This window comes from Emericellopsis atlantica (genome assembly GCF_019669845.1).
Source record: "Emericellopsis atlantica unplaced genomic scaffold F5Z01scaffold_22, whole genome shotgun sequence".
NCBI classification, from domain to species: Eukaryota; Fungi; Ascomycota; class Sordariomycetes; order Hypocreales; family Bionectriaceae; genus Emericellopsis; species Emericellopsis atlantica.
Genome location: NW_025764724.1, coordinates 369859 through 397751, shown reverse-complemented (window position 1 = coordinate 397751; position 27893 = coordinate 369859). Strand labels below are relative to the sequence as shown.

The 27893-nt window shown below is 56.4% G+C and overlaps 12 protein-coding genes across 12 annotated transcripts; 8 read left to right on the top strand and 4 right to left on the bottom strand.

The window, feature by feature from the left end:
• Positions 1-808: 808 nt before the first annotated feature.
• On the top strand, positions 809-6513 carry F5Z01DRAFT_661535 (uncharacterized protein). The gene is made up of 4 exons (XM_046263888.1): positions 809-1709; positions 1761-4652; positions 4706-6387; positions 6460-6513. Exons 1-3 carry the CDS (start codon positions 1124-1126, stop codon positions 6274-6276), a joined length of 5049 nt encoding a protein of 1682 aa, XP_046116250.1. The 5' UTR covers positions 809-1123; the 3' UTR covers positions 6277-6387; positions 6460-6513.
• F5Z01DRAFT_661531 (uncharacterized protein) lies at positions 6514-7356 on the bottom strand. Its single transcript, XM_046263887.1, has 2 exons — positions 6923-7356; positions 6514-6868 (listed from the first exon to the last, which is right to left on the bottom strand). Exons 1-2 carry the CDS (start codon positions 7296-7298, stop codon positions 6582-6584), a joined length of 663 nt encoding a protein of 220 aa, XP_046116249.1. The 5' UTR covers positions 7299-7356; the 3' UTR covers positions 6514-6581.
• Positions 7357-7561: 205 nt separating this feature from the next.
• F5Z01DRAFT_682785 (glycoside hydrolase) lies at positions 7562-10126 on the top strand (the record flags this gene model as incomplete). Its single annotated transcript, XM_046265791.1, has 3 exons — positions 7562-7802; positions 7852-9818; positions 9872-10126. The coding sequence occupies 3 exons, from the start codon at positions 7562-7564 to the stop codon at positions 10124-10126; spliced, it is 2463 nt and encodes an 820-aa protein (XP_046116248.1).
• A 2543-nt stretch (positions 10127-12669) lies between these two features.
• F5Z01DRAFT_676202 (uncharacterized protein) lies at positions 12670-13119 on the top strand (the record flags this gene model as incomplete). Its single annotated transcript, XM_046265229.1, has 2 exons — positions 12670-12715; positions 12800-13119. The coding sequence occupies 2 exons, from the start codon at positions 12670-12672 to the stop codon at positions 13117-13119; spliced, it is 366 nt and encodes a 121-aa protein (XP_046116247.1).
• Positions 13120-13412: 293 nt separating this feature from the next.
• F5Z01DRAFT_676201 (uncharacterized protein) lies at positions 13413-15149 on the bottom strand (the record flags this gene model as incomplete). The annotated part of the gene is made up of 4 exons (XM_046265228.1): positions 13413-13431; positions 13487-14925; positions 14975-15080; positions 15133-15149. The coding sequence occupies 4 exons, from the start codon at positions 15147-15149 to the stop codon at positions 13413-13415; spliced, it is 1581 nt and encodes a 526-aa protein (XP_046116246.1).
• A 1241-nt stretch (positions 15150-16390) lies between these two features.
• On the top strand, positions 16391-17725 carry F5Z01DRAFT_638589 (phosphoserine aminotransferase; the record flags this gene model as incomplete). The annotated part of the gene is made up of 2 exons (XM_046262383.1): positions 16391-17304; positions 17356-17725. 2 exons carry the CDS (start codon positions 16391-16393, stop codon positions 17723-17725), a joined length of 1284 nt encoding a protein of 427 aa, XP_046116245.1.
• A 413-nt stretch (positions 17726-18138) lies between these two features.
• F5Z01DRAFT_638588 (Asx homology domain-containing protein) lies at positions 18139-19335 on the top strand (the record flags this gene model as incomplete). The annotated part of the gene is made up of 1 exon (XM_046262382.1): positions 18139-19335. One exon carries the CDS (start codon positions 18139-18141, stop codon positions 19333-19335), a length of 1197 nt encoding a protein of 398 aa, XP_046116244.1.
• Positions 19336-19504: 169 nt separating this feature from the next.
• F5Z01DRAFT_241442 (Elongator complex protein 5) lies at positions 19505-20937 on the top strand. Its single transcript, XM_046258412.1, has 3 exons — positions 19505-19828; positions 19882-20050; positions 20103-20937. Exons 1-3 carry the CDS (start codon positions 19673-19675, stop codon positions 20786-20788), a joined length of 1011 nt encoding a protein of 336 aa, XP_046116243.1. The 5' UTR covers positions 19505-19672; the 3' UTR covers positions 20789-20937.
• Position 20938: 1 nt separating this feature from the next.
• F5Z01DRAFT_241443 (Longin-like domain-containing protein) lies at positions 20939-22068 on the top strand. Its single transcript, XM_046258413.1, has 2 exons — positions 20939-21297; positions 21360-22068. The coding sequence occupies exons 1-2, from the start codon at positions 21264-21266 to the stop codon at positions 21974-21976; spliced, it is 651 nt and encodes a 216-aa protein (XP_046116242.1). The 5' UTR covers positions 20939-21263; the 3' UTR covers positions 21977-22068.
• On the bottom strand, positions 22069-23733 carry F5Z01DRAFT_241400 (uncharacterized protein). The gene is made up of 2 exons (XM_046258411.1): positions 22996-23733; positions 22069-22939 (listed from the first exon to the last, which is right to left on the bottom strand). Exons 1-2 carry the CDS (start codon positions 23231-23233, stop codon positions 22161-22163), a joined length of 1017 nt encoding a protein of 338 aa, XP_046116241.1. The 5' UTR covers positions 23234-23733; the 3' UTR covers positions 22069-22160.
• A 226-nt stretch (positions 23734-23959) lies between these two features.
• F5Z01DRAFT_676195 (cleft lip and palate transmembrane protein 1-domain-containing protein) lies at positions 23960-26019 on the bottom strand (the record flags this gene model as incomplete). The annotated part of the gene is made up of 2 exons (XM_046265227.1): positions 23960-25113; positions 25164-26019. The coding sequence occupies 2 exons, from the start codon at positions 26017-26019 to the stop codon at positions 23960-23962; spliced, it is 2010 nt and encodes a 669-aa protein (XP_046116240.1).
• A 1046-nt stretch (positions 26020-27065) lies between these two features.
• Positions 27066-27773, top strand: F5Z01DRAFT_676194 (uncharacterized protein; the record flags this gene model as incomplete). Its single annotated transcript, XM_046265226.1, has 1 exon — positions 27066-27773. One exon carries the CDS (start codon positions 27066-27068, stop codon positions 27771-27773), a length of 708 nt encoding a protein of 235 aa, XP_046116239.1.
• Positions 27774-27893: the final 120 nt, after the last annotated feature.

Genomic DNA, 27893 nt, shown 5'->3' with positions numbered 1-27893 from the left:
GCAAACCAGGTCAATACCAGGGGGTTAGGTGCCTAGTTAGTAATTAGAGCCCTCAGGGTCTCTTCGATGGCGCTATGCAACTCCGGCCGTTTCTGCAAGTCAACATCCAGCGCTCATCAGACAGCGATCAAAGCAGCTTTGCAGATGTTGCTCGCGTGTCAGTGCCGCAACGGGTATTGAAGGAACCAAGACACCACCCCCACCCTATAAGTGTGATTAATGCTCAGTAACGTGTTTAAGTGGTTATTATGGGGTCCGGTAGACGCTACAGCACAGCTGGCTACAAGCCACTACATCACCTCGATGTGGTGGCTTTGTCTCAATCGGAGCGCAAGCAGTCGGAGCCCCTATTCCTGCAAGCGCGTCGTCATGGTTCAACAGTGGATCACAACGGGCGACCTTCCAAATGTTGCTGGCTTGTTCGCATACGAATTGCTAGGCTCTAGCGAAGTTGTTCCCGTCCCTCCATCACAGTAGCGAGATCCCCTGGGAGCTGGACCCGTATAAACTCAGGGGTCAACAAGCTCCAGTCCTCCCCGCCCTCATCTCCATCAAGTCGGCAGCAGCTCAAACCACACAGTCAATGCAAGAATTTCCATGTGAAAGTGCCCGAAGATGCAATGCGGCAACAGTAGAAGCCGACTCTGAATTTCCAAGCGCGGAATTCCACGCGTGGGGGGACATCCAAGACAGTCTTGCCTGCTTTGGGCAGCCACCAATGCTCACTCTGCCGCCGTAGTGGAGCCCGCGTCCAGGGACTGGATTCATCCACTGGCTCCAGTCTCCGTTTCCATCACCTCATCTCCAGACTCTGGCTTTGTGCTCAAACTTTCAACCCTCCGACAAAAGCGTCGACGCGGCCGACTCGCACTCGTCCTATTTCGCCTTCAAAGTCACGCGTGTCGTAAGCTGCGACTTTGTGTCCCGCATCCACGCAACTTGATCTGCCCTCACCGCCCGAAAACACCCAAGCTTGGTGCTCCAACGACCGTACCCCCTCGACGGGCTGTTCATCATGCGAGCGGCCACAGGCTGCACACCGCCGCCTTGACGACTTTGAGGTCTCGACCGATATAGCCCTCCTCCGACCTGCGTTCACGCGATCAGTATAGCAAACGCCATCATGGCTGACAAGTCGCGCCAATCCTCGGGTGGACGCTCCATCTTCTCGAGGAACAAGCACAAGGACAAGCAGCCAGACCCACGCTACCCTCCCGAACAATTCCCCTACGACAACACCAGCTCTCTGTCGCTGGGATCGCGCACATCGCGTCACAAGCGGGAATCTTCCACCTTGTCGATCGACCGAGCTCACTCGCCGGAGCAGCCGATCCCCCACACGCCAGGCTTCATGTCTTCCGTACCCTACGATACCACACCTTCGGGGTCTCGTTCGCCCATATCTGTCGACTACCTGCCGAAGGGTGATCAACCACCCGTTCGCAGAGATCTGCAACCCTACCAGTTGAACCGAGGCACCTCGGACTATCACCAATACCAATCGACTGATTCATCACAACTAAACGCCCCATCACAACGGCCGGGCACCGGCCATTCGAACGTCACAATGGCCTCGACTGGCAGACAAGCGCAATACCAGCAATGGGGCCCGACGCGCGGCAGCATGGCGAGCACGGCCAATGGTTCTCACGGATCGCGCTACGATTCGTACATGTCGACGAACAACGATAACGCGAGCTTATACTCAGGTAACCAAGGCTTTGGAGACGCTAGCAGGAACAATCGCTCATCGTACGCAGCTCAGAGCTCTCACGGCTCCCACCGCGACTCCAATCGACTCACGAGATTCCCAGGCGCCGCCACCGGACAGCCCAGCCCCGACGGGTTTTACTTCCCTAAACCTGACGACGACAATGTGGTCAACGAAATGTTCCATCAGCTCATGATAAAGCGTGGCTGGCACAATCTACCAGAGGCAGCGAGGCGGCAAATGGACGCCTACCCCCCACAAAAGAAATGGACGTTGCTTCACCAGGACAGACTCACGGAATGGCAAAACGAGCAAAGGCGGCGCCAGACTGCTCGACCGAACCAGTACGCAGCGCCGGACATCACTGCCGCCTCGGACGAAGAGGGAACACCCGAGTACTACGTTAGGCGCGTCATGGGCGATCAGCTGGATTCCAAAGGCATGGGCAGTCTGGAGGTGAACTTGCGCACCCAGCAGATCGGATGGGTTAAACGCTTCATCGAGTGCCAAGGACAGGTTGCGCTGGTCACGCTGCTCCTCAAGCTGAACCGCAAGACATCCCAAGGACCGGCTCTCGACAACGCCAAGCTCGACAAAAACCAGGACAAGGAATACGACATCATCAAGTGTATCAAGGCGTTGATGAACAACAAGTTTGGTGCCGATGACGCGTTAGTACACCAACAGGTGCTCGTGGCACTCGGAACGTCCCTCATATCGGCTCGGCTTTCTACGAGGAAACTTGCCAGTGAGATATTGACGTTTCTCTGCACATGGGGTGAAAATGGGGAGGGACACCTCAAAGTGATCAACGCCTTGGACGAAGTCAAGGCACAGCATGGAGAGAATGGAAGGTTCGACGCATGGATGCGTCTCGTCGAGGTGACCGTTGATGGACGCGGCAAGATGGGCAGCCTCGTAGGCGCAAGTGAGGAGCTTCGGACGGGTGGAACTGGCATGGAGAACCTGTTGATGGAGTATGCTCTCACGACGCTCATGCTGGTCAACATGTTGATCGATGCTCCTGATCGCGACTTGGAGCTGCGTATCCACATCCGCGCTCAGTTCACGGCGACGGGTATAAAGCGAATCTTGAGCAAGATGGAATCTTTCCAGTACGATCTGTTGGACAAGCAGATTGAAAGGTTCCGCAACAATGAAGGTATCGACTACGAAGATATGCTGGAGCGGGAGAACAGCAGTATGAAGGATAACATCGAGGGCGAGGTGAAAGACTTGACGGATCCCACGCAGATTGTTGAGGCTATCCAGCAGCGGATCCAGGGCACCCAATCCAGCGACTACTTCGTGTCGGCGCTGCAACATCTCATGCTCATGCGAGCCCACGATGGCGAGGAGCGGTTGCGCATGTTCCAACTCGTCGACTCGATGCTGAGTTATGTGGCTATGGATAGAAGGTTGCCTAACATGGACCTCAAACAGAGCCTCAACTTCACTGTGCAGGCTTTACTCGATAAGCTGCATACGGACTCAGAGGCGCGGCAAGCGCAGGATGAAGCACTCGAGTCCCGCCAGATTGCCGAGGCAGCAATGGCGGAGCGTGATGAAATGAAAGCCCGCATTGAGCTGGGAGCCGATGGACTGGTCGCCAAACTCCAGAAGCAGTTGGACGAACAAACGCGATTTATCGAGGCGCAGAAGCGACAAGCAGATGGTCTGAAGGCGGAACTGGAGAATCTCCAGACAGTCCGGGCCAAGGAGGCCCAGCGCAATGAGTTGGAGACCCGCGAGCTCTACCTAATGCTGCGAGATGCCCAGGATGTCGCCGCCTCCAACGCCCTCAAGGGCAACGTGAAGAATGCGACCGCCGCAGACCCCGTCAAGACTCAGGGCATCCTCGACCGCGAGCGCCTCATGGAGCGACTACAGATGCAAATCGAGCGCCAGAAGACGCAGTACAAGCTCGAGGGTCGCGTATGGGGAGATGCTGCTGGACCATCCGACAGATTGCGCGCTCTTCGCGAGGAGATGGAAGGCGAAGACATCGGTGGTGAGCCAGGCACGCCTCCTGGGGGCGGTACACCACCAAGAGACTTCACCAACAGTGTGCTGGGGAGTATCAACCGTCAAACACGCATTCCGCGCAAGCCTGTCAACATTGACTCTGACTCTATCCAAGAAGAGCTTCCTCAGGTGAAACCCACTCCCGACCGGGCGCAACAGGCGCACTTGTTGAACGAGATTGGGGCCAAGATCCAAAAGTATGACGCGAGCGACGATGAGGATCACGACGAGACTACCACCGGACCCTCCAAATCCAGCGTCGACTTGTCTTCCTCTCCCATCACACCGGGAGACAGCGAGTCGCCGCCCAAGGTCGAGGTCACCGGGGCAGGGCCGCCGCCGCCTCCTCCTCCTCCTCCACTTCCGCCCCCGATGCCCGGCAGTCAACTTGGAGGACCTCCTCCTCCTCCTCCGCCGCCTCCCCCTCCCATGCCTGGTCAGTTACCTGGCGGGCCTCCTCCTCCTCCGCCGCCTCCGATGCCTGGCATGATTCCGGGCGCACCACCACCACCGCCACCCCTGCCCGGGAGCCGAGCGGCAGCAGATGCGAGCGCTATGCCTCCACCACCCCCACCTCCGCCGCCCATGCCCGGTGCGATGCCCACTGGGAACTTCTTGGGTCAGAAACAAGCCTACAATGTGGCACCTTCCATTGGTCTGCCTGTCGCTAGGCCCAAGAAGAAGCTCAAGGCACTGCATTGGGACAAGGTGGATACCCCTGAAACGAGTCACTGGGCAGCGCATGCTCCCTCGGCCGAAGCGCGAGAGGAGAAGTATAACGAGCTTAGCAAGAAGGGTATTCTGGACGAGGTTGAGAAGCTGTTCATGGCAAAGGAAATCAAGAAGATTGGCGGCGGCCAGGCCAAAAAGGACGACAAGAAGCAGATCATCTCAACCGATCTGCGGAAAGCCTTTGGTAAGTTGTTTGAACACGCGGATCCAGTGTCGCAGTCAGTGCTAACGTTGCAGAAATCGCATTGGCCAAGTTTTCGCAGTATTCTGTGGAAAAGGTTGCCCAGATGATCATTCATTGCGACGTGGACGTGCTTGATAACCCGGTCGTCATGGACTTTCTCCAGAAGGACGACCTCTGCAACATCCCTGATCAAACTTCGAGAGAGATGGCCCCCTACAGCAAGGACTGGACAGGACCTGATGCGAAAGATCAGGCCCGCGAACAGGATCCTACCGAACTCACGCGCCAAGACCAAATCTTCCTCTACACAGCGTTCGAATTGCACCATTACTGGAAGAGCAGAATGCGCGCTCTGGCCATGACACGCATCTTTGAGCCCGAGTACGAAGAGCTCAGCGAGAAGATCCGCCAGATCGTGAGCGCTTCCGAGTCTTTACGCGACTCGGTATCGCTGATGAACGTCTTTGGTCTGATATTGGATATCGGTAACTACATGAACGACTCGAACAAGCAAGCCCGCGGATTCAAGCTCAGCTCTTTGGCACGTCTCGGCATGGTCAAGGACGACAAGAATGAGTCATCTCTTGCCGACCTTGTCGAGCGCATCGTGCGCACCCAGTACCCCGAATGGGGTAACTTTGCTGATGACATTGCCTCGGTGGTGACGATCCAAAAGGTCAACGTGGAGCAGCTGCAACAGGATGCCAAGAAGTACGTGGCCAACATCAAGAACGTTCAGTCCTCTCTCGACTCTGGCAATCTGAGCGATCCCAAGAAATTCCACCCCGAGGATCGTGTCTACCAAATCGTGCAACGATGCATGAAGGAGGCCCGGCGGAAGGCTGAGCAGATGGAGCTTTACGTCGATGAGATGATGCGTACATATAAGGATATCATGGTCTTCTACGGCGAGGATCCCACGGACGAGAACGCGCGCCGCGATTTCTTTGGCAAACTGGCGTCGTTCTTGAACGAATGGCGCAAGTCGAGGGAGAAGAACGTGATGCTGGAGGAAGTGAGGAAGCGCAACGAGGCCTCGATGAAGAGGAAGCATGCGGCACAGTCCAAGGCCGCCCAGGCCACGGGCTCCGACCCTACCAGCCCTGGCCTAGGCTCCAACACAGGCGCCATGGACTCCTTGCTCGAGAAGTTGCGTGCTGCCGCGCCGCAGGCTAGAGACCAGCGAGACAGGCGGCGGCGCGCACGCCTCAAGGACCGCCACCAAGTTCGCGTCGCGTCAGGACAGAAGATCCCTGACTTGGGCGAGATTTCCGAGGCGGATACAACCCCGCGGGAGAAGGAGCAGAGCATCGAAGAAGAGGGCACCCTCAAAAGCCCAGACGCGGCGTCGTCCAAAGAAGGCGAAGACGATGTTGCTGACCGAGCAGCGGCGTTGTTGCAGGGCATGCGCGGTGGTGACGGCGCAGAGGACGAAGATCCCGAGAAGAGGGAGAGCCTGCGCAAGGCGAGGCGGCAAACAGCCGAAGAAGAGCGCAGGCTTCGCAGGAGGAGGCGAGAGAAGGCGTCGACCAGCCAGGCCGACGAGGGGGAGAGCACAATCATCGAGGAGCCGGCGGAGGCGGAGACCGCGGCGACCGAGACACCAGCTCAGGATAAGGCATAGACAGTGGCATTTTCCCCCTTCCCCATGTTTGAATCAGCGATGGCGGTGGCAGCATATGTTGGACGCGAAATAGCGGGTTAATTATCTGTGATGGGCGCAAGTACGTAATGTCTACAACTTCGCATCAGCGGGCGACTGGGTACTTAAGTTATCATTATGGCTTAGTTTTGCATGTAGACTCACATTAATGTAGAAAGAGGCGCGCGCGCACGGTGGCGGGATGAAACAACGGTGCAGACACGCCCTAACTGAACTAGCAACTGTCGTGATCTCGTGTGAATTATGATGATTTCGTCGAAACAATGCTACCGTCCTGGACTCAGCGGCCTGTTGAACCCACCCTGGCGGTTCATGTACTGCCTGTACTCGCTCTTGGTCTCCTTGCGCACAGCGCCCACGTCGTTGCCCCGAACCTTTTTGTTCTTGGTCGTGCCAAAGCCACCGAAGCCCAGCATGGCGGCCATGGCGGCCTCCTCGTCGTCCGCGGCGGGCTCGTCCTCATCGCCGTGTCCATCTTCGTCCATCGGTTCTGGTCTGGGCGGCTTGTTGTTGGCTTTCCTGTCTGGAGAAGGCGAGCGACGGCTCGGCAGGTCTGTCGTCGTTAGCCTGGTGGGAACTTTGCACTGGGGAATCCAAGAGAACAAACCTCCTTTCCTGTCGAGATCCTCGTCTCCATCGGCCCGTCTGCGAGGGCCGGCCCGTTCGCCTCTGTCGTCGTTCCTTCGCCAGTCATCGTCTCTGCGGTGGTGACTTCGGTCCCTGTCGTCGCTTTCGTCGTGACGTCTTACATCGCGGTCTCCATGCCGTGGTCTATGCGCATAGTCGCGATCTCTTCCCGCAGCTGGCCCTCTGTGGTCACGTCCTGGTGATCTCGAGCGACGTCGGTCTCGATCGCGTGAGCGCGAGCGGTATGGTCTGCGATCTCGGTCACGATCACGATCACGAGGTCTGTCGTTGCGAGAGCGGTCGTCTCTAGGGTCTCTATCCCTATGGTCAGGTCGTCGCGGTCGTCGGTCGCCCATTATTGCTGTGGTGGAGTGCGTTGTCCAAAGGAAAAGGCGTGATGTGATGACGGAAAGGCTGCGGATTGAAGATTGTGGTGGGCCCTTCAAAAATGTGGCGCTGTGGCTTGTGCCCCGCCATGAGTGGCCCAAGCGTCAGGGGACGTCTCAGCCTTGCCTCCAAACCCCACATGAGCTTCCTCAGGCTAACTTCCACGTCAGTTGCGTCCCCACAAATTTCACCCTCACTTTCTTCACCTTCACACACACATTGGCTTTTGGAGATGACGAGGTTTGGTCATCTTCTGGTCGTGGCGGGCCTTGCGCTCAGCGGCGCGTCCGCCTGCCCTGAATGCGGCATGGGGAACACACCCGCCGACAAGATTGAGGTGCAGAATGAACAGAGCCTCTTCTGGGGTCCTTACAAGCCGAACCTCTACTTTGGTGTGCGACCACGCGTTCCGGAGGGTCTTTGGACCGGGCTACTCTGGGGCGGTGTGAACACGTTCGAAGAAGTGCCGCAAAGTATGACATTTCCCTTTTACTGCACGCAATGTGGCTAAGACGGCGACAGATTTCAGGTACACATGCGAGCAAGGCGGTGATATCCATGGATACGGCTGGGACGAGTACGATGCACGCACCGGCGGCGTTCAGTCTATCCACGATGACGGCAACAAGATTGACATGACGACCTCGTGGGTCAAGATTCCCGGCGGTGACCATGGCGGCAACTGGGCTGCGCGCATCAAGGGCCAGCTCCAAGACGGCGCGCCCCTGACTACCAAAACGAACGTGTTCTATTACTTTGCCCAGGAGGGCGACGCCTCAGAGAACGGAGCGACGATCACTGTGGAGGGCACGGGCGGTGAGTTCGGGTTCGAGGGGGATATCAAGCTGAAGGGTACCTCTGACGAGCTTGGCGACTATACAATCGTGGTCACCAAGGGCGAGGGCAAACATCCCACCAGTAAGCACAGTATTTCAGAGTCACGCAGAGGCGACACCACGCTCGTGCGGAGTGTCGAGGCTGCAGCAGAGATTCAGTGGCAGGCCAAGGCGGTGCTCTTTATGCAGATGCGCGAGGCGGTTGAACAGGTGCAACAAACGGTTGACCCTGAAGATCCACCACCACCGTGGCAAGTCTATCGCCTCCCCCACCGACCCGCTCCTGGCAACGTGCACATTGTGCAGAAGACGTTTGAAGGCAGTTTTGAATTCGATGTGATCTTCTCGTCCCTGTCAGCGGGGAAGGAGGTTACCCCGGAAGATGTCACACGTGAGCTCCAGGAGACCAAGTCGTCATTCACCAAGCGCTTCGGCGAGATCTTCGACCTCAAAGCCCCATTTACCGCGGAAGAGTACCAGACCTTTGGCAAAAGCATGTTTTCTAATCTGCTGGGCGGCGTCGGCTACTTCTACGGCAAGCAGGTCATCGATCGGTCCTATGCGGAGGAGTACGAGGAAGAGGACGAGCGCTTCTGGGAGGCCGCTGCCGAAGCTAGAAGCAGGAAACAGCAGGCACTCGAGGGCCCTTACCAGCTCTACACCAGCGTCCCCTCGCGACCTTTCTTCCCTCGCGGCTTTCTCTGGGACGAAGGATTTCACCTGATTGCCATTGCCGACTGGGACATTGACCTGACACTGAACATTGTCAAAAGCTGGTACAACACCATGGACAACAATGGCTGGATCCCTCGAGAGCAGATTCTGGGCGAGGAAGCGCGGAGCAAGGTGCCCGCCGAGTTCCAGGTGCAGTACCCTCACTACGCCAACCCACCCACTCTGTTCCTTATCATTGAGAGCTTCATGGACCGTCTGCGCGCGGCGAATGCGACGCACACGGCCTCCGGCTCGTCCGACGATCCGCGCACAGCGCACCTGAACAATCCCGAGGTGGGCGAGGAATTTCTGCGCAAAATGTACCCTCTGCTGCGCCGTCAGTACGATTGGTTCCGCAAGACGCAGCGGGGCGAGATCAAAATGTACGATCGTGAGGCGTACTCGTCCAAGGAAGCCTACCGCTGGCGCGGACGCACGGAGACGCACATTCTGACGAGCGGCATTGACGACTACCCGCGCCCGCAACCACCCCACCCCGGCGAGCTGCACGTGGATTTGTTGGCGTGGGTTGGTCTGATGAGCAAGTCCTTGATCCGCATCGCGGACGCGCTCGGCAACGAGGAGGATGTGGCCGAACTGACACGTAACCTGAACGCGCTCGAGCACAACATGAACGACCTCCACTGGTCAGAGAAGGAGGGAACCTACTGCGACGCTACGATTGACGACTTTGAGGAGCACGCCCTGGTGTGCCACAAGGGCTACATCTCGCTCATGCCCTTTTTGGTTGGCCTGCTCAAGCCGGACGACCCCAAGCTGGGTCGGACATTGGATCTGATCGCCGACGAGGACCAGCTCTGGAGCCCCCACGGCGTGCGGAGCTTGAGCAAGCAGGACGAGTACTACAAAACGGGGGAGAACTACTGGCGGAGTCCTGTGTGGATGCCCATCAACTATCTGGTTGTCTCGCAGCTCAAGGTGAGCATGCCCTATTCTTCCCTATTACGGATCTGCTGACTTGTGTGGAATAGAACGTGGCGACCCAAGAGGGGCCCTTCCAGACCAAGGCGCGGACCATGTTCAATGCGCTGCGCAAGAACCTTGTCGACACAGTGTTCAAGAGCTGGAAGGAGACGGGGTTTGCGTGGGAGCAATACAACCCTGAGACGGGCGCCGGTCAGCGGACGCAGCACTTTACCGGCTGGACGAGTCTTGTGGTCAAGATCATGGCCATGGAGGAGCTGGTCGAGACCGTTGGTGGCGGTGGCGGACACGACGAACTCTGATGAAGATTATGATGATGATGATGATGTGATATGACGAATCATGCGTGGTGCGTGAGATGGGCAGATAGAATAATAGATGGACAAGAGACACTCGACGAATCTACAGGAAGATACGGGACAATTCGAGTCATGATGGTCCTTTGTTCCTGGACGAGATAGGACCGACGTGGGGGGTCGCTGGCCAAGCGTCCGGCCTGGTGTGCTCGCATCGATGCTCCTTTTGGACAGATGCCGTGGGCCCCGACCATGCGGAGTGACACGTGGACGTGAGCATGAGCGTCGTCGTCGCTACACCCTCCCGCGCGCGCGAGGTACGTGCTGTACACTCGCGATGGTGTACTGGGTTTTCCGGGGAGCCATGTTCGAAAGTGTACGAAGCGCAAGGAGTCAATGTGATAGGTTGATTTCTTCCAGGTGAGCTGATTGTCGTAATTCCTTCATTCGAACCCGCATGGCGTATATGAGCGAGCAGGCCAATGGGGGTGAGAAGAAGTGAGGTGGGCGCAAATATCCGAAACGACGACCAAGAGCCCTAATGATGACCGGGGAGACGGACTGGTGTCGGCAGTGCTGCCTCTGCCCTGCTGACATGAGCGAAGGATTGATGATGTGCCGAGTCCGAGTGCGTGTCAGACTCTAGTCTAGGTGAGAGTGAGAGTGACTTTGATCCATGTCATGTCACGGACTGCCTGTTCCAGATCGATACGCGGGTTGCGCTTATGGACGAATGAAGATTGACGCATCTATTTTTGGGGGGCACAACTAGCGCCATGTGGGTTAGTAATTAGACGCCTGGCGCTTGTCGTCACTGGTCAGGGCCCAGGCCAGGGTCTGGGGTGCCTGCCTGTCACTGAGGCGGTGATCACTCACTGATGCCGTGGAGCCTGTGCCTGTGCCTGTTCCTGTGACTGTGCCCGCCAACCAAAAAAAGGGAACGGCCGCTAGTTTGGGACAAGGAAGAACTTCATCCACGCTGTCAAATGGTCAACTGTGGCAGGTCATGCTAGGCCTCCGGAGGGTTTGATTATTTTTAAATCCACGGGAGAGGAATACGATACCAAGCAATCAGCTCCAGGCGGCAAGAATTCCTCCAATGTCTCTCTTTCCGAAGGTAACGTCACCTGTTGAAGCGGACATGTTCGGCACGAACTCCAGTCTACTCACATATTACTGTACGAGAGAACAACGACGATTCGACCGGCAGGCGAGGGGCCTCCGCCCAGCCCTCCATTCCCCGCGTGACTCAACGCCGGTTTGGCCTCAATTCCAAATCAACGCGGCTGTACGAGCGTGCAGCACAGTGCGGTGCATCGTCATGTTAATCTGTCACCGGTACGGCGATGCACGTAGCATTACCGTCGTACAAGTCGTAATAATAAGGTAGTCACGCGTGCTGAGTCACATGGCACACGGCAACCGCCCGCCCGGGGACTCCGGCGAGTGGAGCCAGTTCATGTTATTGAGATCATTGTGTACTGTAGGAGTCAGGACCGTAGGACGTAGGACGTAGGCACCTGGGCTGGGCTGGGCCAAGCCATCCATCCATGCCAAGGGTCTGCCGCGTCAGAGTCCGCGTCGTGGTCGCATCCATCGTACATGCAGGTCGCGGAGACACGAGGCAAGGCCAGATGAATCAACATACGGTCGACATCCCGCATCAACGTCATTTCGCTGTCGCTGGAGGGAATCCTTGAAAGTGGTCGGAGTTTGGTGTTTTGGTCTAACTCCGAGGGGGCCATGGCAATCAATCGCAGCAGCCAATGTCGAATGAGGCAGCCTGGGTTGTGAGGGTCTGATCTAATGAGCTTCTGCCTAATAGACGCCTAATGAGTTGCGCGTTCAGAAATGTGTCATTTCCAAGGACCAAGATCGACTCAGCTTAGCCCCCAATCCGCCTGGAAGCGAGGGCCCCCAGGACCGGAACCCCAAACGTGTGGCCCAGAGCGCACACACGTGCCTCGATGTTGCATGCCGAGCCTACTGGCCATGGCAGAGGCGTATTCCAAATCCGACTAAAGGCCGCCCGGATTCGATGAATCAACGTGGCTCAGTCCGGTCATGTTGATGATGACAGACAGGCAGCCACTTCTCAGCCCTACCGGTAAGGGTCAGGGTGGGGTCCCAAAGACCGGGGCGTCTCTTAGGACTTTGCGTCTTCCACCACTCGGTCACTGGGATTGGTGCTTTATTGCAACTGATTCTTGAGCTAGGATCAGGGGAAGATCGGGTTTATCATTTGGACCCATGATGACAGGCACACACACACACCTCTGGCGTATCTGCCTACACAGTGCTCACACGCCCCCAAAAAAGGTCCTCGAGACGAGTGCGATGCTCCCCAACTACGCCATCGGATTGGATGGACCCTCTCTCGGCGAGACGTGGGTATTTCTGCTCGCGGGAATCAGACGGGACGACCTGGGGCTGTCTTTGGTGAGAACAAACCGCAGGCTTGCCACCTCTTCCCTTGGGGGTGGCAGTTCGCGGGAGATCGGAAAAGGGGGCTGAGACCAGGCGGGCCTGTCGATATCAAACAGTCCGTCATGGCAGCGCAGCTCGCCATGGGACGTCTACGATACGAAGCAAAATGTATATATAAGGCCTGAGGACACCTCCGTATTAGGAGAAGGGATATACTCAACAACCACAACATCTACCTCACTGGCCTCACAGCATCAAAGACATACACACTTATACTCATACACACATACACCATTCCCTCAACAGCGCCACCGCCACCGCCACCGCCACCAACAACAATAAGAACAATGGCCGCCTTCACTCTTGACGCTGCTCCCATCACGCGCGACTTTGGTCGCAGCGGCTACAACAAGGACGACGACGATGCCACAAAGGGAAACAAGGGCCGATCTGGCTTCAGCTGTCGTCCCGAGGCCAACGCCAACAAGAGCCTCCTTGCTGGCGGTCGTGGCGGCAATGCCCGTGGTGACGACAAGGACGACAAGAACGGCGGTCGCTCCGGCTACAACTGAGTTCTTCTGCTGCTCTGCACTTGGAAGAAGGCAATGATGATCATGATCATGATGGACGAGCAATGGACATGGCTTGCGCTTTCTCTCCTTTTTTTCGTTGGCTTGGATCGATGGGCATAGCAAGGAGTATAAACACAAGGGCAATTTCTTGGGTATCTGTTGGTCTTATATTAGAAAGGAAAGGGCAGGATTAGATTAGACTAGAACCGCTGGCGGAATGGATCACTCCTCTCATGCTCCCGTAACATCGAAGACTTGGAATAGATGGGTATCTTTGCGAAACGCATGCTCTTTCACTTTCCCACACAGAATCTGGACACTGTCAGTATCAAAAACCCAGACACACAAAGATCAAAGGCAGACATACTTCTCAAACACGACCCCGAGGACATCCTCCACATCGCCAGCCTCCCCCTTGCCCGTGATCCGCGCCAGGCAATCTGCCGCATAGCGCAGGTGTTCCGCCGCGAGCACCGCGTCAGCATCCCTGCCCTCCTCGGCCTGGGCCTCGGCAAGGTAGTCCTCGAGGTGTCCGCGACACTGCGACAGGAGCTGCCGCTGACGTTCCGTGACGCCAAGCAGATCTTGCATGTCGACGGGAAGTTCCGTCATGGCGCCAAAGGCGCGCACAAGGGTGCTGACCACGGCCTGGATGCGGCCAGGGTCCCGGTGGCGCCTCGCGGCCGCCAAGGGTGGTGGGACCCGGGCCTCCTTGCAAGATATGGTGATCAGGTCTCCTGTCTTGGTCAGCGCAGGGACCTCCTGCGCGATGACCTGGCGGAACGCTGCCAGCTGCTCCTCAAGGTCCAGGCCCGTGTCCGCCTTGTTGATGACCACCATGGCTGATTCGGCAGCGGCTGCAAGCTTGAGCGTTTCCTTGTCGTAGTATATAAAGGGCCCGTCCGGCCCGACCTCCACAGAGGCCAGCACGATGACAAGGTCGGACTCTTCGGCTTTCTGCCGCGCGCGGCGAATGCCTTCCTTCTCCACCACCCCGACAGGGCCCGAGTTCAGGCCGTTGTGCTCGGAAGCCGACGCGTCCGAGCGGAAGCCTGCTGTGTCGGCAAACGAGCACAGATAGCCTCGAATGTCCAGGCTCGCCTCGACAATGTCCCTCGTCGTGCCAGCCTCGCCCGATACGATCGACGCCTCTCTCCCTACAATGAGGTTCATGAGCGAGCTCTTGCCCACGTTGGGCGGGCCGAGCAACGCAATTCGAATGCCGTTCCGGAGGAGCTCGCTCCTCTGACTCCCGTCCTCGTACGCCCTGATGCTACGCAGCATGTTCTCGACTTGCACCGTCACGCTATCCAGCAGGTCTGTCGGCGACTCGTCAAAGTGCTGGTCCTCGGAGAAATCGATCAGAGCCTCGATCTCGCCGCGCGCCTGGAGCAGCTCCTCCCTCCAGGCCTCGTACGTCCGGCCCAAGGCGCCCGAGTTGCCGCGCACGGCCGCCCTGCGCTGTTGCTCCGTTTCTGCGTCCAGCGTGTCGCTCAACGACTCGATCTGCGCGAGGTCCAGCCGGTCATGGAAGAAGGCGCGCTTCGTGAACTCGCCGGGGTCGGCGTAGCGAATCTGGCGACCGCACAAGGGGATGGCCGAGAGAACGGCCTTGACGGTGGCCGGGCCGCCATGCACATGGAGTTCGAGGACGTCCTCGCCCGTCACGGTCCTCGGCGCGGGGAAATGTAGTATCAGAGCTTCCGAGTCGAGCACGGTGGAGGGTTCTTGTGGGTGGTAGAGTGTTCGGACGGAGGCGTATCTTGGCTTGGGCAGCGCTTTGCTCGGGCACAGGGCTTTGTAGATCTGGTACACTCTGAGAACATGGTCGGTGCGGTTGTTTGTGCGTGCTCACCTCAAGACAAGCTGGGCCAGAAATGCGGACGACAGCAATACCAGCCCGCCCCTGCGCCGTTGAAAGAGCGTAGATCGTATCGGCAACGTTGGGCGAGGCGGACGAGCTAAACAGCTGACTTAGTCGGAGAGAGGCTCGCCCTCGGCAGATCCATTCACGTCTTTGTGGTACCCATGGTGGATGTGGTGCGTTCAGGCTCGCTGCCTGTACGCGCAGCAGACTTCCACATTGGATAGGTCTTGTTCGCCGAAAGCTGCGTTGCAGCATCGGCAATGATTGGCAGACGGGAAGGATGTGCGTTGAAAAAGGTCAAGCACTCACTGACAGATTTGGGGGGCAAACGTAGTTCTAAATGATCCAGTGGGTGTTGGCTGGAAGAAAAAAGTCGCGATCGTCGAGACGCGTCGACAAATGACTGGACGTTGCTAACACATTACAGTGCTCCAACACCTTTGGCTTGCCAATGCATGCACGCAGATATTATTTCGTTCAGTTATCGCACTGAGATTACAACATAATCTCAATTTTAATCTCACTTTCAAGCATATATCATGTTGAAAGTTCATGGAACCTACCTCGCTCAATGTAGAGTGTCTGTCCACATGCTGTAGGAGATCATGCCCCGGGTAGGTCATACGAACACAGCCCAGCTAGCAGTCAGCTCACGCTTTTCAATCCTGTTCGTCTAGGGAGAACGAGGGACTCGCGCGCGGATGCTTCTACTAGGTATTCATTACCCGTTCATTTTTTCTAGACCATCGTATAGAGAAATCATCTATCAGGCTAAACCGCCATTATACCGCATGGGTTTTGTGTAGCAGCCGACTGAGGGGCAGAATAGGACATGGAGGCCAGACCCTGGAAGTGGCAGCGTGGGGTGCATAAGGAGCTCGTGTAGCTGCCATCCGACTCTGATCGCTCCCGAGAAATGGCTTCTATTCTACACTTAAGCAATGCGGTCTGTCTAATACGTTAGCACTGTAGAAACGTGAAGCGCCTCGCGAGACTGGTATGGCGAGCTGCCTAACCCAATGTAGTCCCTCCGAAGCCGGCGCGGGAGGCCATGGACGGACCCCTCCAACGCCTGTCATCCCACTTTGAGCTCGACGCATCCCGTTCACGCGCCAATGACGCGCAGAAAAAGTTTCCCAGAGCTTCAGTTGACACTCATTGATGACTGTTCAACGGTAACCCGCGCCGGCCTTGCATCTCAATCGCAAAGGACACCACCTCAGCTGCAACCCGGACAGTCACACCAACCAGACTGGCAAGACGAGAGGCCTGCTCCCCCGCTTGCGCTGCTGGGACTCACTCCAATTCAGAGCTCCCTTTATTATTGAAGCCACTGCATTTCACTCAGCCCTCCGCCGATCCGCTCTCGTCACAACTGAACTCATCAACATCGCAACAGACAACATGCCTTCTCGCGAGGACATTACCTACTTCGGCGCAGGCCCAGCGCTTTTGCCCACAGATGTCCTCGAGACGGCCGCAGCTTCCTTGCTCAACTACAAAGACACTGGGCTCGGCATCGCAGAGCACTCGCATCGCTCCGAGCTTGCCACCAACATTATCAACGAAGCCAAGGCCGACCTTGCCTCGTACCTGGACATCCCCGAGGACTATGAGGTGCTCTTCATGCAGGGCGGTGGAACGGGCGAGTTCTCTGCCACGGCGTACAACCTCGTGGGCGCCTGGGTCGAGCGGAAGAAGAAGGCCATCTTCGGTGACCTCAAGGCCGACGAGGTGAACGATCCGACCCTCATGCAGCAGCTCAAGACGACCATCGACAAGGAGCTGAAGCTGGACTACATCATCACCGGTGGATGGTCGCAAAAGGCGGCGGCCGAGGCCGCTCGACTCCTGGGCCCTGAACACGTCAACGTCGTTGCGGACGCACGTCAGATCAACGATGGCAAGTTTGGCAAGATACCCGACGAATCCACGTGGAAACTGTCCGAGGATGCGGCCATGGTGTACTACTGCGACAATGAGACCGTGGACGGCGTCGAATTCCCTGCCTTCCCCAAGTGCCTCGAGCCCAAGGCGGATGGCTCGGGCCCCATTGTGGTGGCCGACATGTCTTCCAACATCCTCTCGCGCAGAGTTCCCGTCCGCAACTTCTCCGCCATCTTCTTTGGTGCGCAGAAGAATCTGGGCTCGACGGGCGTGACGGTCGTTATTATCAAGAAGGATCTCCTGCCGCCCAAGCTGCAGCAGCCGTCGGCCAGTCTGATGAGGAAGTTGGCGCTGCCCATTCCTCCCATTATCCTGCAGTACGAGATTATCGCCAAGAACAACAGTCTCTACAACACACTGAGCATCTTTGAGTAAGTTCATTTGGTTTCTGGGCGTGTCGTGCGTAATCTGACGGGTCCTAGTGTCTACGTTGCTGGGCAGGTGCTGAAGAAGCTGCTCAACACGTATCCCGACAAGGCCGCCGGCCAAGAAGCCGTCTCGGCCAAGAAAGCACAGCTCATATACGGAGCTCTCGAGGCGCACCCGGACGTGTACAAGATCGTCCCCGACAAAGCGGTTCGGTCGAGGATGAACATCTGCTTCCGCGTGACAAAGGGTGGCGATGTCGACGGCTCAGAAAGGGCCTTCCTCAAGGAGTCAACGGCACAAGGATTGACGGGTCTCAAGGGCCATAGAAGTGTGGGTGGAATCCGTGCATCGAGCTACAACTCGATTCCCATGAAGGGCGCAGAGGCCTTGGCCCAGTTCGTTGAGGAGTTTGCAAAAGCCTGATTCATCAGGGGGACGCTTGGATAGATACCTAAGTTTAATTACCTACGTTCAACATCAACCCTTCCGGCAATGAACACGCTACTTTCAACTTGATACGGTGACGCAAGAAGTCGTGTGTCTTTTTTGTCGCCCCCACCACTACCACCAGAACTCTCAATGCCCCAACCTCCTTCAATTCAAGGGAATTGTCCACGGACTATGGTGTCGCTTACCGCATTGTGAATAAGATTGAGATATGACGCCGCGTATGGTCCGCTTGCCTTTGGGCACCAGTCAAGAAGCACTCATCTGATGTTTCCACAACTCTGTCATACTGCCTTGGACATCTTCGACATGAATCCCGAGGAGGTCAGCGATCACCCACTCGCCATTGCGAATTCATCGAATCAGTAAACTGTGACGCCGCTCGAATCATGCAGCAGGCAATCGCCGACGGAGACTCATCTCCCCTGTCATCCATCGACGAGCGATTTAAGCTGTCCTCGCCGCCGTCGTTGACAAAGAGCTCTTCGGGGCTGCTTCGCGATGAGACGCTGCCTGATCACACTGCGGCGGGCGAAGAGGATCAAAACACACAACCCACCGTGGACAAGCAGCCACAAGAGGTCGAGGCAAGCGAAATACCTGAAGGCCGGAATGATGGGTCCGGAGGATCTTCCAAGTCACCCTCTGACCCTACACCCCCGAGCACACATAGCGACGGTGTGAGTTCTCAGACAACACACCCGGCACCTAGACCGAAAGCACAGCAAACTACACAGCAAGCGAAAAAGCCGTCAGCGCAACGTCGACTCAAGAAACCTAGGTGGGACGCAGAGACCATTATCACCGACCCAAGGTCTCCGCTAGCGAAAGCTGATCTTCGGGTAATACTATGCAGTCCACACGACGCTCCTGACCAAGCTAACGAGCTCCAGTCCTTGCTCTCTAATCCCAAGGCCTGGGACTGCCTCGACGCCATAGAAAAGGCGGAAATAGTTGCCCTCTTTCCCGATCAAGAAGCAGTAATTCATAGAGAATCAGGAGAGGCAAGACCAGACTTTAGCGTTCTCAGGAACGATAACACTTTTCGATTGGACTGCGCAACCTACGTCGACAATGTTGCTCAAGGCAGATTCGACCCGGACTGGTTAACGTCAGCCTGGGCAGCGCACGAACGCCGCAAGATAGGCGATTTCGATCAATACTTGATCGACAAGTTTGAGGAAGACTGGGCTACAGAGTTGCCTGACGAGTTCAAGCCAGTGAGAGCGCAACAGTCACAGCACGCGATAACAGAGGCTGCCGCAGGAAACGGCGATGATACGAATGGACACAATGACGATGGCAAAGACGGAGCAGAGAGTCTGAAGAGGAAATCCCCTGGTATTGGTGGCGACGACAGCCCCAAGAAGGCCAAAGGTCCCAACGGTGAGGCAGCGAGGCCCAACATCGTCGACAGCACCGAGGACCAGGTCATGTCCGAGGAACAGGATGCGCAATCGAGCGCAAGGAACTCCGCTGCGCCTGAGCAGGACAATCAGAAGAAAACGAGAAGAGCGTTCAGGAACTCTCTGGCGCAACGTCAGAATCACGGGATGGACGTGGACGATGAGGATGAGCTGGCTTGAGAATTAGTCAATGGCCATGAATGCTTAGACATTCTGTTCTGTAGACATGGGCTTTAATGCTCTTCCGTCACTAGCATAATATGGCCGTCCGCAAAGTGGCCGGGACAACTTGATTCTCGCGTTCACTCAATCATCATCTTTGGTGGTGGCGGGGCACGCGGCGAACGATGAAAACTTGACTTCATCCACTGCGCAACCCACTGTGGACTTTGTCACGTACGCAAAAGCACGAAACCTAGTCAAAAAAGCCTATATATCTAAGACCGCCGACGGACATTGCCTTTGTCACACTGCGCGACACGAGCCCTCTCCGGCAATTGGGCTGACCTCACTCAAGATGGCGCCCGCCAACGCCCGCGCTCGCTCCCACAGTCTACTGCTCTTTCAGAAACTACTCAACCTCCGCGATGGAGCGAGTCCCTTGACTTTACTTCTCGACTCGTTGGAGCAGCCCGCGCAGCCTGTGGTAGACGAATTCGTCACCCGAGCAAAGGTACGTATCTAAAGGTGGCCGATGCGCACACGCAGGTACTGAACGTTGTCCAGATATCAAAGTCCAAAGTTATATTCTGCTCTTTCGAGACATTTAGGAAACCCAAGGATGTGGACTGCTTCATCAGAGCATCTGGCAAGGATCTCCAGTCCGTGAGGGCGGAGCTCGTGGCTCAATATCCGGCATACGACCCCATAGCAGCTAGGGACAAAGCAGCTCAAAGTGAGTCTTGTTGACCGATGAGCATTTGGGACCACAGACTGACAACGCAAAGGAACCATTGTCATTATTGACTCAGTCAACAGTCTAGCATCGTCAGATCCGGAAGCGCTCGCCATGTTTCTCACTACCATCATCACACCCGTCATCTCACTCGTCGCCACATATCATGTCGACGTGCCCATCGTCCTCCCAAAGTCGTGGAACGAGTACGAGCCGCATCCATTCACCATACTGTGCCATCTTGCGACGGCCATCCTACGTCTATCGAATCTGCAGCAGGAGATTGAGCGACAAAAAGCCCGGAATCGCAGTCTCGTGGAACCAGAATGGGGCTTGAAGGAGGAAAGGGAAGGTGTGCTCTTCGGTCTCATAGAGACACCCAAGAAAGAGCCGGGCGTCGTCGTCGCCATGGAACTCCGCCGTCGAAGTGGACGTACAGTGTCGGAGCAATTCATCCTCACGCCCAGTCCACCGCGACCAGGCAAGCTCATGCTCCTCACAGATCACGACGTGTTTGCGGCACCCGTGGATGAGGAGGCGGCAGGGGGCGAGAATGGAGAGGAGCAGCCCGAGAGTACATTCAGTCTTGGACTCACAGACAAGCAAAGGAAGGATCGCGAGGGGATTGTGCTGCCGTACTTTGACGCACAGACAGATATCGGGGCTGGCGAGGGCGGGAGGATACTGTACGAGATGGGGCGTGAAGATGACTTCGATGACGAAGAGGACGAGATATAGAAAGTCTGATTGGAATTGGATGCCGTACGCAAGTTATCTGGCTAGCATATTGCTGGCGCGTTCTCAATTCCTGTGTTGTTCGTGGATGGATGCTGATGCCATGACAGACGGCGCCACCAGTTGGCCGAGGCCGCTGCACACCCCTGTCCCTCTCCCAGCGCGATCGCCAACTTTGAATCTTGATTTCAACCTCCACAGTTCGAGCTTGCTAGCCTATTCATTCAACTCTCTGCACATACTGCCTCCCTCGCTCTGTTGAAGCTTTGTATCTCTTCTTCCAATTGACTTTCGACGCCACCCAAAGACGACGCCCCGCGCACCCATCGACCGGGTTATCCCACGTGCCTTGGGACTTTGACACGTAGCTCGATCAGCACCGCCAACTGTACATCGCGACCTCGGATTCTCCGCTACCACGAGCTCTACGGCTTCTTGCCTTGAACACGTACTTCATCTACGGAACCACTCAGCAATCATGATCCGCTCAACGCAAATATCACGGCTGGATGGTATGCGCCCGACCAAGCACTCTCTCTACCCCTACCCCATCAACAAGCTAACACCGTCCCAGGCCTCATGCTCTGCGCCTCCGTGGACGAGGACCAGTCCACGCCCCAGCTCGCCGAGGTCAAGCAACAGACCCGTCAGGTCCTGCGCAAACTCACCCCCCAGTCCGAGCCCCAGGCCTCCATCGACTGCGGCGCCTCCTACACCCTCCACTACCTCATCGACAATTCCATCATCTTCCTCACCATCTGCGACCGCTCGTACCCGCGCAAGCTCGCCTTCACCTACCTCTCCGACCTGGCGCGCGAGTTCACCACGTCCCACTCGCTCCAGCAGATCCACTCGCCCACGCTGCGGCCATACGCGTTCATGGAGTTTGACGGCTTCATCACAAAGACAAAGGCCGTCTACGCGGACTCGCGGGCGAGCGCCAACCTCGACCAGCTCAACGACGAGCTCAAGGACGTCACCAAGATCATGACAAAGAACATTGAGGATCTGCTGTACCGCGGCGACAGCCTGGAGCGGATGGGCGAGATCAGCAGTCGCCTAAGGGACGACAGCAAAAAGTACAGGAGAGCGGCGGTGCGGATCAACTGGGAACTTCTGCTCAAGCAGTACGGTCCCTTTGCGGGTCTGGGCTTCATCATCCTGCTCTTCATATGGCTGAGGTTCTTCTGAGCGGAAGGGGTGGCCTATAGTTTCAAAAAAGCAAGCGGTATCATTTCGCACATCGGTCTATGTAATAAAATCATGCATGGCTCTCTAAACGGGGAGAATGACGGATCTCCATCGCTGTTGTGAGATTTGCCCCCCTGGCCTGTACTCCGAACGCCGTACAATCAATCAAAATCATGCTCATCGGCTACATGACTGCACAGTTGCCCGTCGAAGCTATCGACGACTTTTGCGTGGTGTGCTGCCACAGGAGATGCTCCTCAAAAGCAGCAATGTCATCAAAGGTCGCCTCGGGACGCCACCTGTCCTCTTCATCATCTTTGTCTCGGGGCACGGCTGCCTCGTCCTCGCAAAAGGGGCACAAAAGCCGGGCGCGCCAATCCCCTGGGTGCGGGCTCGTGTGGTTCGCAATAGCGACCGGCGCAAAGACGACTTGCTTCTCCTCATGCTTCGAATGGGAGAACCCCGTGGCCTGCCACTGCGGGTCTCCGGTGGAGGGTGATATCGGCGTCGTCGGCCACAGGACAGTCTCCTGCGCGGTGCGCACCGAGGGCATCTTATCGAGGTCGTCCCACAGCAAGTGGCCGTCGCAGTAATCGCACACAAACGCAATGTCCGCCTCTCCGAACCTCTGGAAAGTGCCTATCCTGTTGCATGTCCGTAGCTCTTCAAGGTAGCGCTTCTGGTACTCCCCCTCCTCGACGCCTGCAGCCTGTCTATTCGACCACACTCTCTGCTTGCGGTAGACGAGAAATGCGCCTAGACACCGTGCCGACCCTTCTTGCCCCGATGTGAATATTCGACTCGCGGCACGGCATTGCGCTCGGTGCAGGTCACGTTGTAATCGATGGGTGTCTCGTGTCCAGACAGGGTCGATTGGTCCTCCCGACCGGCTCCATTCTCGTAGACTTAAAGCATGGGCTTGGAATCGATCGCGTAGTAAACACAGCTCCTGTAGTGAATCATCTACCATCCCCCACCACAGTCAGCATTTCATCGGAGGGGGAAGTATGTAGACGTACGGGTCCTGTCGTTTTCGTAGTAAATGTCGCCATTGACGAGCGGCCCCATCTCCTGAAAGTCTTTTCTGGCTTCGTCGAGGACCTCTTCGAGGGCCCGCTGGTGTTCATGCTCGTCCATGCCCCACAGCTGTTTATCGGAGAAGCTCATGATGCGGAGCGCTTCCGATATGGAATGGGCAATCGCGGCGAGCAGCGAGCCTACCGAGTCGGCTACGCCATAGCGTACGTCGCTGCTCATCCCTCGTGTCGTGTGTGTGTCCGTGGTGTCGCAATGGGGGCGTCAGGCGATATCAGAGGAGTTACGCTGCATCGTCGGCGGGCTTGGCGGTCCCGTGCGAGTCGGGATCCGCGGTATGTCCCTGCGCTCTGAGAGGGCCAGTACGTAAGTGCAGGATGGGCAGATTGTGTTCGTGTGGCTATCTGTCGTAGGTGATAGGTATCTGAGGGTTCGGCGCGGGCGTGAGATGCGTAAGCTCAAGGTGGTGTTTTCTGGCGGGACGAGACGGGGGCCCCTGTCTTGGCTGCGCACAGCTGCTGGATACGAGGCCGATTGCGCCTTGCTGTGCGCCTGTGAGCCCAGCGCCAAGTGAGCGAAGATTGATGATGATTGTTGACAGTCTAGCGCAATCTTATGGTGCCATTGAACGGATTGTATGATTCCTGTTGTGGTAGGCTGAAGCTACTACCTCAGTCAATTTGGCCTGAGCTTAACTCAAGTTAAGGTGCGCGGCGGCGCTCCCCCAATTGTTGCCCAAAGAGGAAGTCCGCGCAGGGCTCTGTCCTGCCAAGAGCTGCCTTAGGACTTTACTGAGTAAATGAGATCATGGCATAATAAATAACTCCCAGGGGAACGTTTTCCATCGTGCGAATGAATAAGGCTTTCTGTTATCACGGTGATCACTTCGTCAACTTTTTACATTCACTATACAAGCAAATCGCATAAACACCCAACTGCCTCCCCTGCTCACTTCCTCTTCTTGGCTTTTCCAGCGTCAGCGCCGGTGGCCTTGGCCTTGACATCCTCGATGACCTCTTTGCTCTTGGCCTCAACCTCCTTGACCTTTTCAGCTGCCAATTCCTTGCCCTTGGCCTCGGACTTGTCTTCAGCCTCATCCTCGCCACCCTGTCCAAACTCGTTGACACGGGAGTAGTCTATCCTGTAGGCGTAGCGCTGGTACAGGTAGATGAAGAAGATGATATCATCACGGAACGTAGCAAGACGGTGCAGCAGGGGCATTTTGATGGTGAAGGCGAACAGATCGTCAATGAAAGTATTGAGGAACTTGTACATCATGGCCTTGCCTGGCATGTGAGCGACACTCTTGAGGCGGTAGTTGATGTAGAGCGACGGGACCATCATGAGGAAACCGTATGCGTAGACCGAGCCGACGAGGGTCGTGATGATGTACGAGTACCACGACTTGTGGCTGTCGTAGAGGAGCGAGTAGATGCCGTACGCGATGAGCAGAGGGATAGCCGCGTAGTACATGTACTTGAAGGCAATCTCGTCGTACTCCTTGGTCTTCTCCTCGGTTTCGGTGAGCTTAGTCTTGTCTTCAAAGGCAATCTTGTAGGGCAGAATGCCGTTCGACGGACGAATGCGAACATCCACGACAGTTGTAATCTTCCAGAACTCAATGAGGATGCCAATGACCTGCTGTCCCAGAATCATCCAACTCGTGTTCTGTTGGTTGTCGAGCAGGTACAGGAAGATGATCGTCTGCATAAAGACATTGGCCAAGATGGAGCGGACTGAGATACCGACATTGTCCTTCTTCTTGCGATAGTGGGCAATGTCGGAACCAAAGGCGAGCATCTCGAGGAACATGTGAGCAATGCTGGCAAAGGCCGTGATGCCGAGAAGGATCGGGTTCGTATCAATGAAGATTTCCTTGACCATCTCAATCTCGCTGCCGTCTCCGGTGGCCGAGATGGAGTTGCCGAAAGCAGCCTGGCGGGCAGACTCTTTTGAATTGAACTCAATGTTGGCCAGGAGCTGAAACTTCCAGCTGGCCATGTTGTTGAGATCGATGCGCAGGGGAAGCTCTGTGACAGTCTCGTTGAGGAGCATCATGTGGCTGTTGAGCTGCCAGAAGGTGTTGATGAACAGCATCGGGTCTTCATTCGTTAGTGGAGGGTCAACAAAACTGACTGGCGGCATCACTTACAGTACCATCCATTTTGGCCGGTGCCATCGCGGGCGCCCGAGGCTTCCAGCTGCAGATAGTGTCTCGCAGCCGGGGGCAGGGCATTAAGTTCCTTCACGCCAAGATCCGGGACGAAAGCAAAGCTAGCGTTCGGGTGGTAGTAGTTGGCAATGATCGGTCCCTTCTGCCTGGCCTCCTCCTCTTCCTGCTCTTCGATCTTATCCCGCCCGGGCACGTCGTCCAGAAGGTTGCGAACCTTGGCGATCTTCTTCTTGGGTAGGTACTGGGTCAACGGGTAGGCAAAGTGGTAAGCCAGCCCGGGGTCGTAGCCAGACTGCTTAGGGTCGAGAACACTGCCCGGAAGGCCGATATAGAAATGGCCCCATAGAGTCCCGTTATTCTGGACGGCCTTGGGGACAGGGAATGTCGTCTCAATGACCCGCTTGTCGGTATAGTTGTTGATGTGGAAGTCCTTCTCTTGCATCACCACGTACTCCTCTGGAGTATTCGAGAGAGGAACCGCGTTGAAGGACGGCGACAGAGTAACGGTGATGTCGACATGGCTATCTTGAGCCCAGATGGGCGCAACAGTCTTGGGAATCGCCCGGTATGTCGCTCCCTCGTCGAGGTGATTCGGTCGAAATTGGTAGGGCGGGATCGTGCCAATATTGCCCGGGACGGTGACCAATTTGCCGGTATTGGTGTCTGTGATTGTAATGCCCGTCTGTTCCTTCTTGGTGTACCAGTTCATGAAGAAGCTGAGACCGAAGTAGACGGCACCTCCGAGGAGCAGCTTGTTGATGCTCATGCCTCCTCCAAAGTCAGGAGGAGCCTGCGCCTGGTCAGCAGGGCGTCGCGGCAGAACTTGGTCGGCCATGATTGCAGTGTCGCGATGTCGCTGCTTCGCGTTTGCCTCTGTCGAAGAAATCGCGGCAGTGATGGAGAGGAGCAAAATCGCGTGCTGCTAGTCACAGGTGGCAGTTTCCAAGACGGAGCCGAGCAGCCACTGTGCTCGGGCGTTTGGCGAATCAACTGCCTGGGCATTGGCACGGGATGGTTGGGACTGCTTGAATTTGCCTACCCTAGGTCTGAGAGTTCACGGTGGATTACTATCGCGGGATATGTCAAGCAGTTGATGTATGGACTTGTTCATTCCCAAACAACCTGGCTGTGTTTTCACTTGAAATATGCGGGTGTCAGTGTCTTCCGTGCCTTCAATTTCGGTGGCCAGGTGGTGTGCGGACCGCTCCGAGGTCTTTGCCGCCATTAGCCGCAGCAGTTGAAGCGTTCGTTTACGTTGAAATGCTATGTACAGACTATTTTAAGAAACAGGCTCTTTTAGAAAGAACAATCATTTGTGATCTCAGTTGGTGTTTCTTATTGCCTTTGTCGACAGACGGTCATAATTCGAGAATTTAATGTTCTTTGTGAGGTTATTCCAGCCTTCCAGGTACAGGAACGTGGGCGGGATGGACTCGATGGAGGGGGAGGGGCACCAAACGTCGATCGTCGCGAAGCTAATGCGTGGGCGGGCTGTATGCACTCACACTCAACGCCAATCCTTGACGACACGTTGACGAAAAATTCGCATTCTCTTACAATCCGCCTCCTGAAGAGTGCTATTTCTCACAACATGAGTTGCTCTTGGCGGCACTCAAGAAGCCTGCTGTGGGTCCAGGCTATCCGTGTGTCATAGGCGCCTGGACCCCATATGACGACGCTCAGCTGCCCACGCAGGCGACCGCCGATGCTCTGGCCGATAGACGCGTCCGAGACTACTACAGATCATACCTTGTGCGGTCTGACGATGACTCCCGCGTGACCTCTGTAGTCCCCCTTAAAATTCCACGTTACTTCTTTTTTCTCATCCTGCATAATCCATCATATTTACCAGATTCTACGTTAAAAATACACTTCAGCATCATGACGTCCGACAGCGCTCAACCGCCCGCCCACCAGAATGGCAACGGCACAACCCCACGCACCAAGATCTGTGTGTACTGCGGCGCAGCAGCAGGAGCCAGCGCAGCGCACATGGAGGCCGCACGCGAGCTCGCACGGGTCATGGCCGAGAACAATGTCGATCTCGTCTACGGCGGCGGCACCGTCGGGCTCATGGGCGAGGTCGCAAAGACCCTCGTCGCCATCAACGGGCCCGACGCGGTCCACGGCATCATCCCCGAGGCACTGGTCAAGTACGAGCGCGACGGCACCTACCAGACCGTCAACGACAAGAACCAGGTCGTCCCCGACCGCGAGACGTACGGGCGGACGACTGTGGTCAAGGACATGCACACGCGCAAAAAGATGATGGCCGAGGAGGTCTTTGCTGGCGGACCGGGCAGCGGCTTCATTGGTCTCAGCGGCGGATTCGGCACCATGGAGGAGATCTTTGAGACCACCACGTGGAACCAGCTGGGCATCCACAAGAATGGCATCTGCTTGCTGAACATTGAGGGGTACTGGGACGGCATTGTGCAATGGTTGGACAAGGCGTCCGAGGAGGGGTTCGTCAAGCCGGTGAACAAGAACATCCTCGTGACATCCACGACAGCTGCGGGGGCCGTCCGGGCGCTGGCAGAGTACAAGGTATCCTCCGGGATATTCCAGTTGCAATGGGGGAGCCAATAGACAGGGTCGGAAGATTGGTTTCCTTGCGTGAGTGGCGTTCTTCTTGGGTACAGCACATGAGCATAGATCAGTTATGAATAGAATATGTCAATACTTCGGGCAAGATGATGCATGTCATTG

Coding starts and splice junctions, on each gene's coding strand:
- F5Z01DRAFT_661531 (XM_046263887.1), bottom strand. CDS start 7,298: ATGGGCGACCGACGACCGCGACGACCTGACCATAGGGATAGAGACCCT. Junction 6,869..6,922: donor GGATCTCGACAGGAAAGGAG/GTTTGTTCTCTT, acceptor TAACGACGACAG/ACCTGCCGAGCCGTCGCTCG.
- F5Z01DRAFT_241400 (XM_046258411.1), bottom strand. CDS start 23,233: ATGAGCAGCGACGTACGCTATGGCGTAGCCGACTCGGTAGGCTCGCTG. Junction 22,940..22,995: donor CTACGAAAACGACAGGACCC/GTACGTCTACAT, acceptor GGGGGATGGTAG/ATGATTCACTACAGGAGCTG.
- F5Z01DRAFT_661535 (XM_046263888.1), top strand. CDS start 1,124: ATGGCTGACAAGTCGCGCCAATCCTCGGGTGGACGCTCCATCTTCTCG. Junction 1,710..1,760: donor TAACGCGAGCTTATACTCAG/GTAACCAAGGCT, acceptor CATCGTACGCAG/CTCAGAGCTCTCACGGCTCC. Junction 4,653..4,705: donor CGATCTGCGGAAAGCCTTTG/GTAAGTTGTTTG, acceptor CTAACGTTGCAG/AAATCGCATTGGCCAAGTTT.
- F5Z01DRAFT_241442 (XM_046258412.1), top strand. CDS start 19,673: ATGGCGCCCGCCAACGCCCGCGCTCGCTCCCACAGTCTACTGCTCTTT. Junction 19,829..19,881: donor AATTCGTCACCCGAGCAAAG/GTACGTATCTAA, acceptor AACGTTGTCCAG/ATATCAAAGTCCAAAGTTAT. Junction 20,051..20,102: donor TAGGGACAAAGCAGCTCAAA/GTGAGTCTTGTT, acceptor GACAACGCAAAG/GAACCATTGTCATTATTGAC.
- F5Z01DRAFT_241443 (XM_046258413.1), top strand. CDS start 21,264: ATGATCCGCTCAACGCAAATATCACGGCTGGATG. Junction 21,298..21,359: donor GCAAATATCACGGCTGGATG/GTATGCGCCCGA, acceptor ACACCGTCCCAG/GCCTCATGCTCTGCGCCTCC.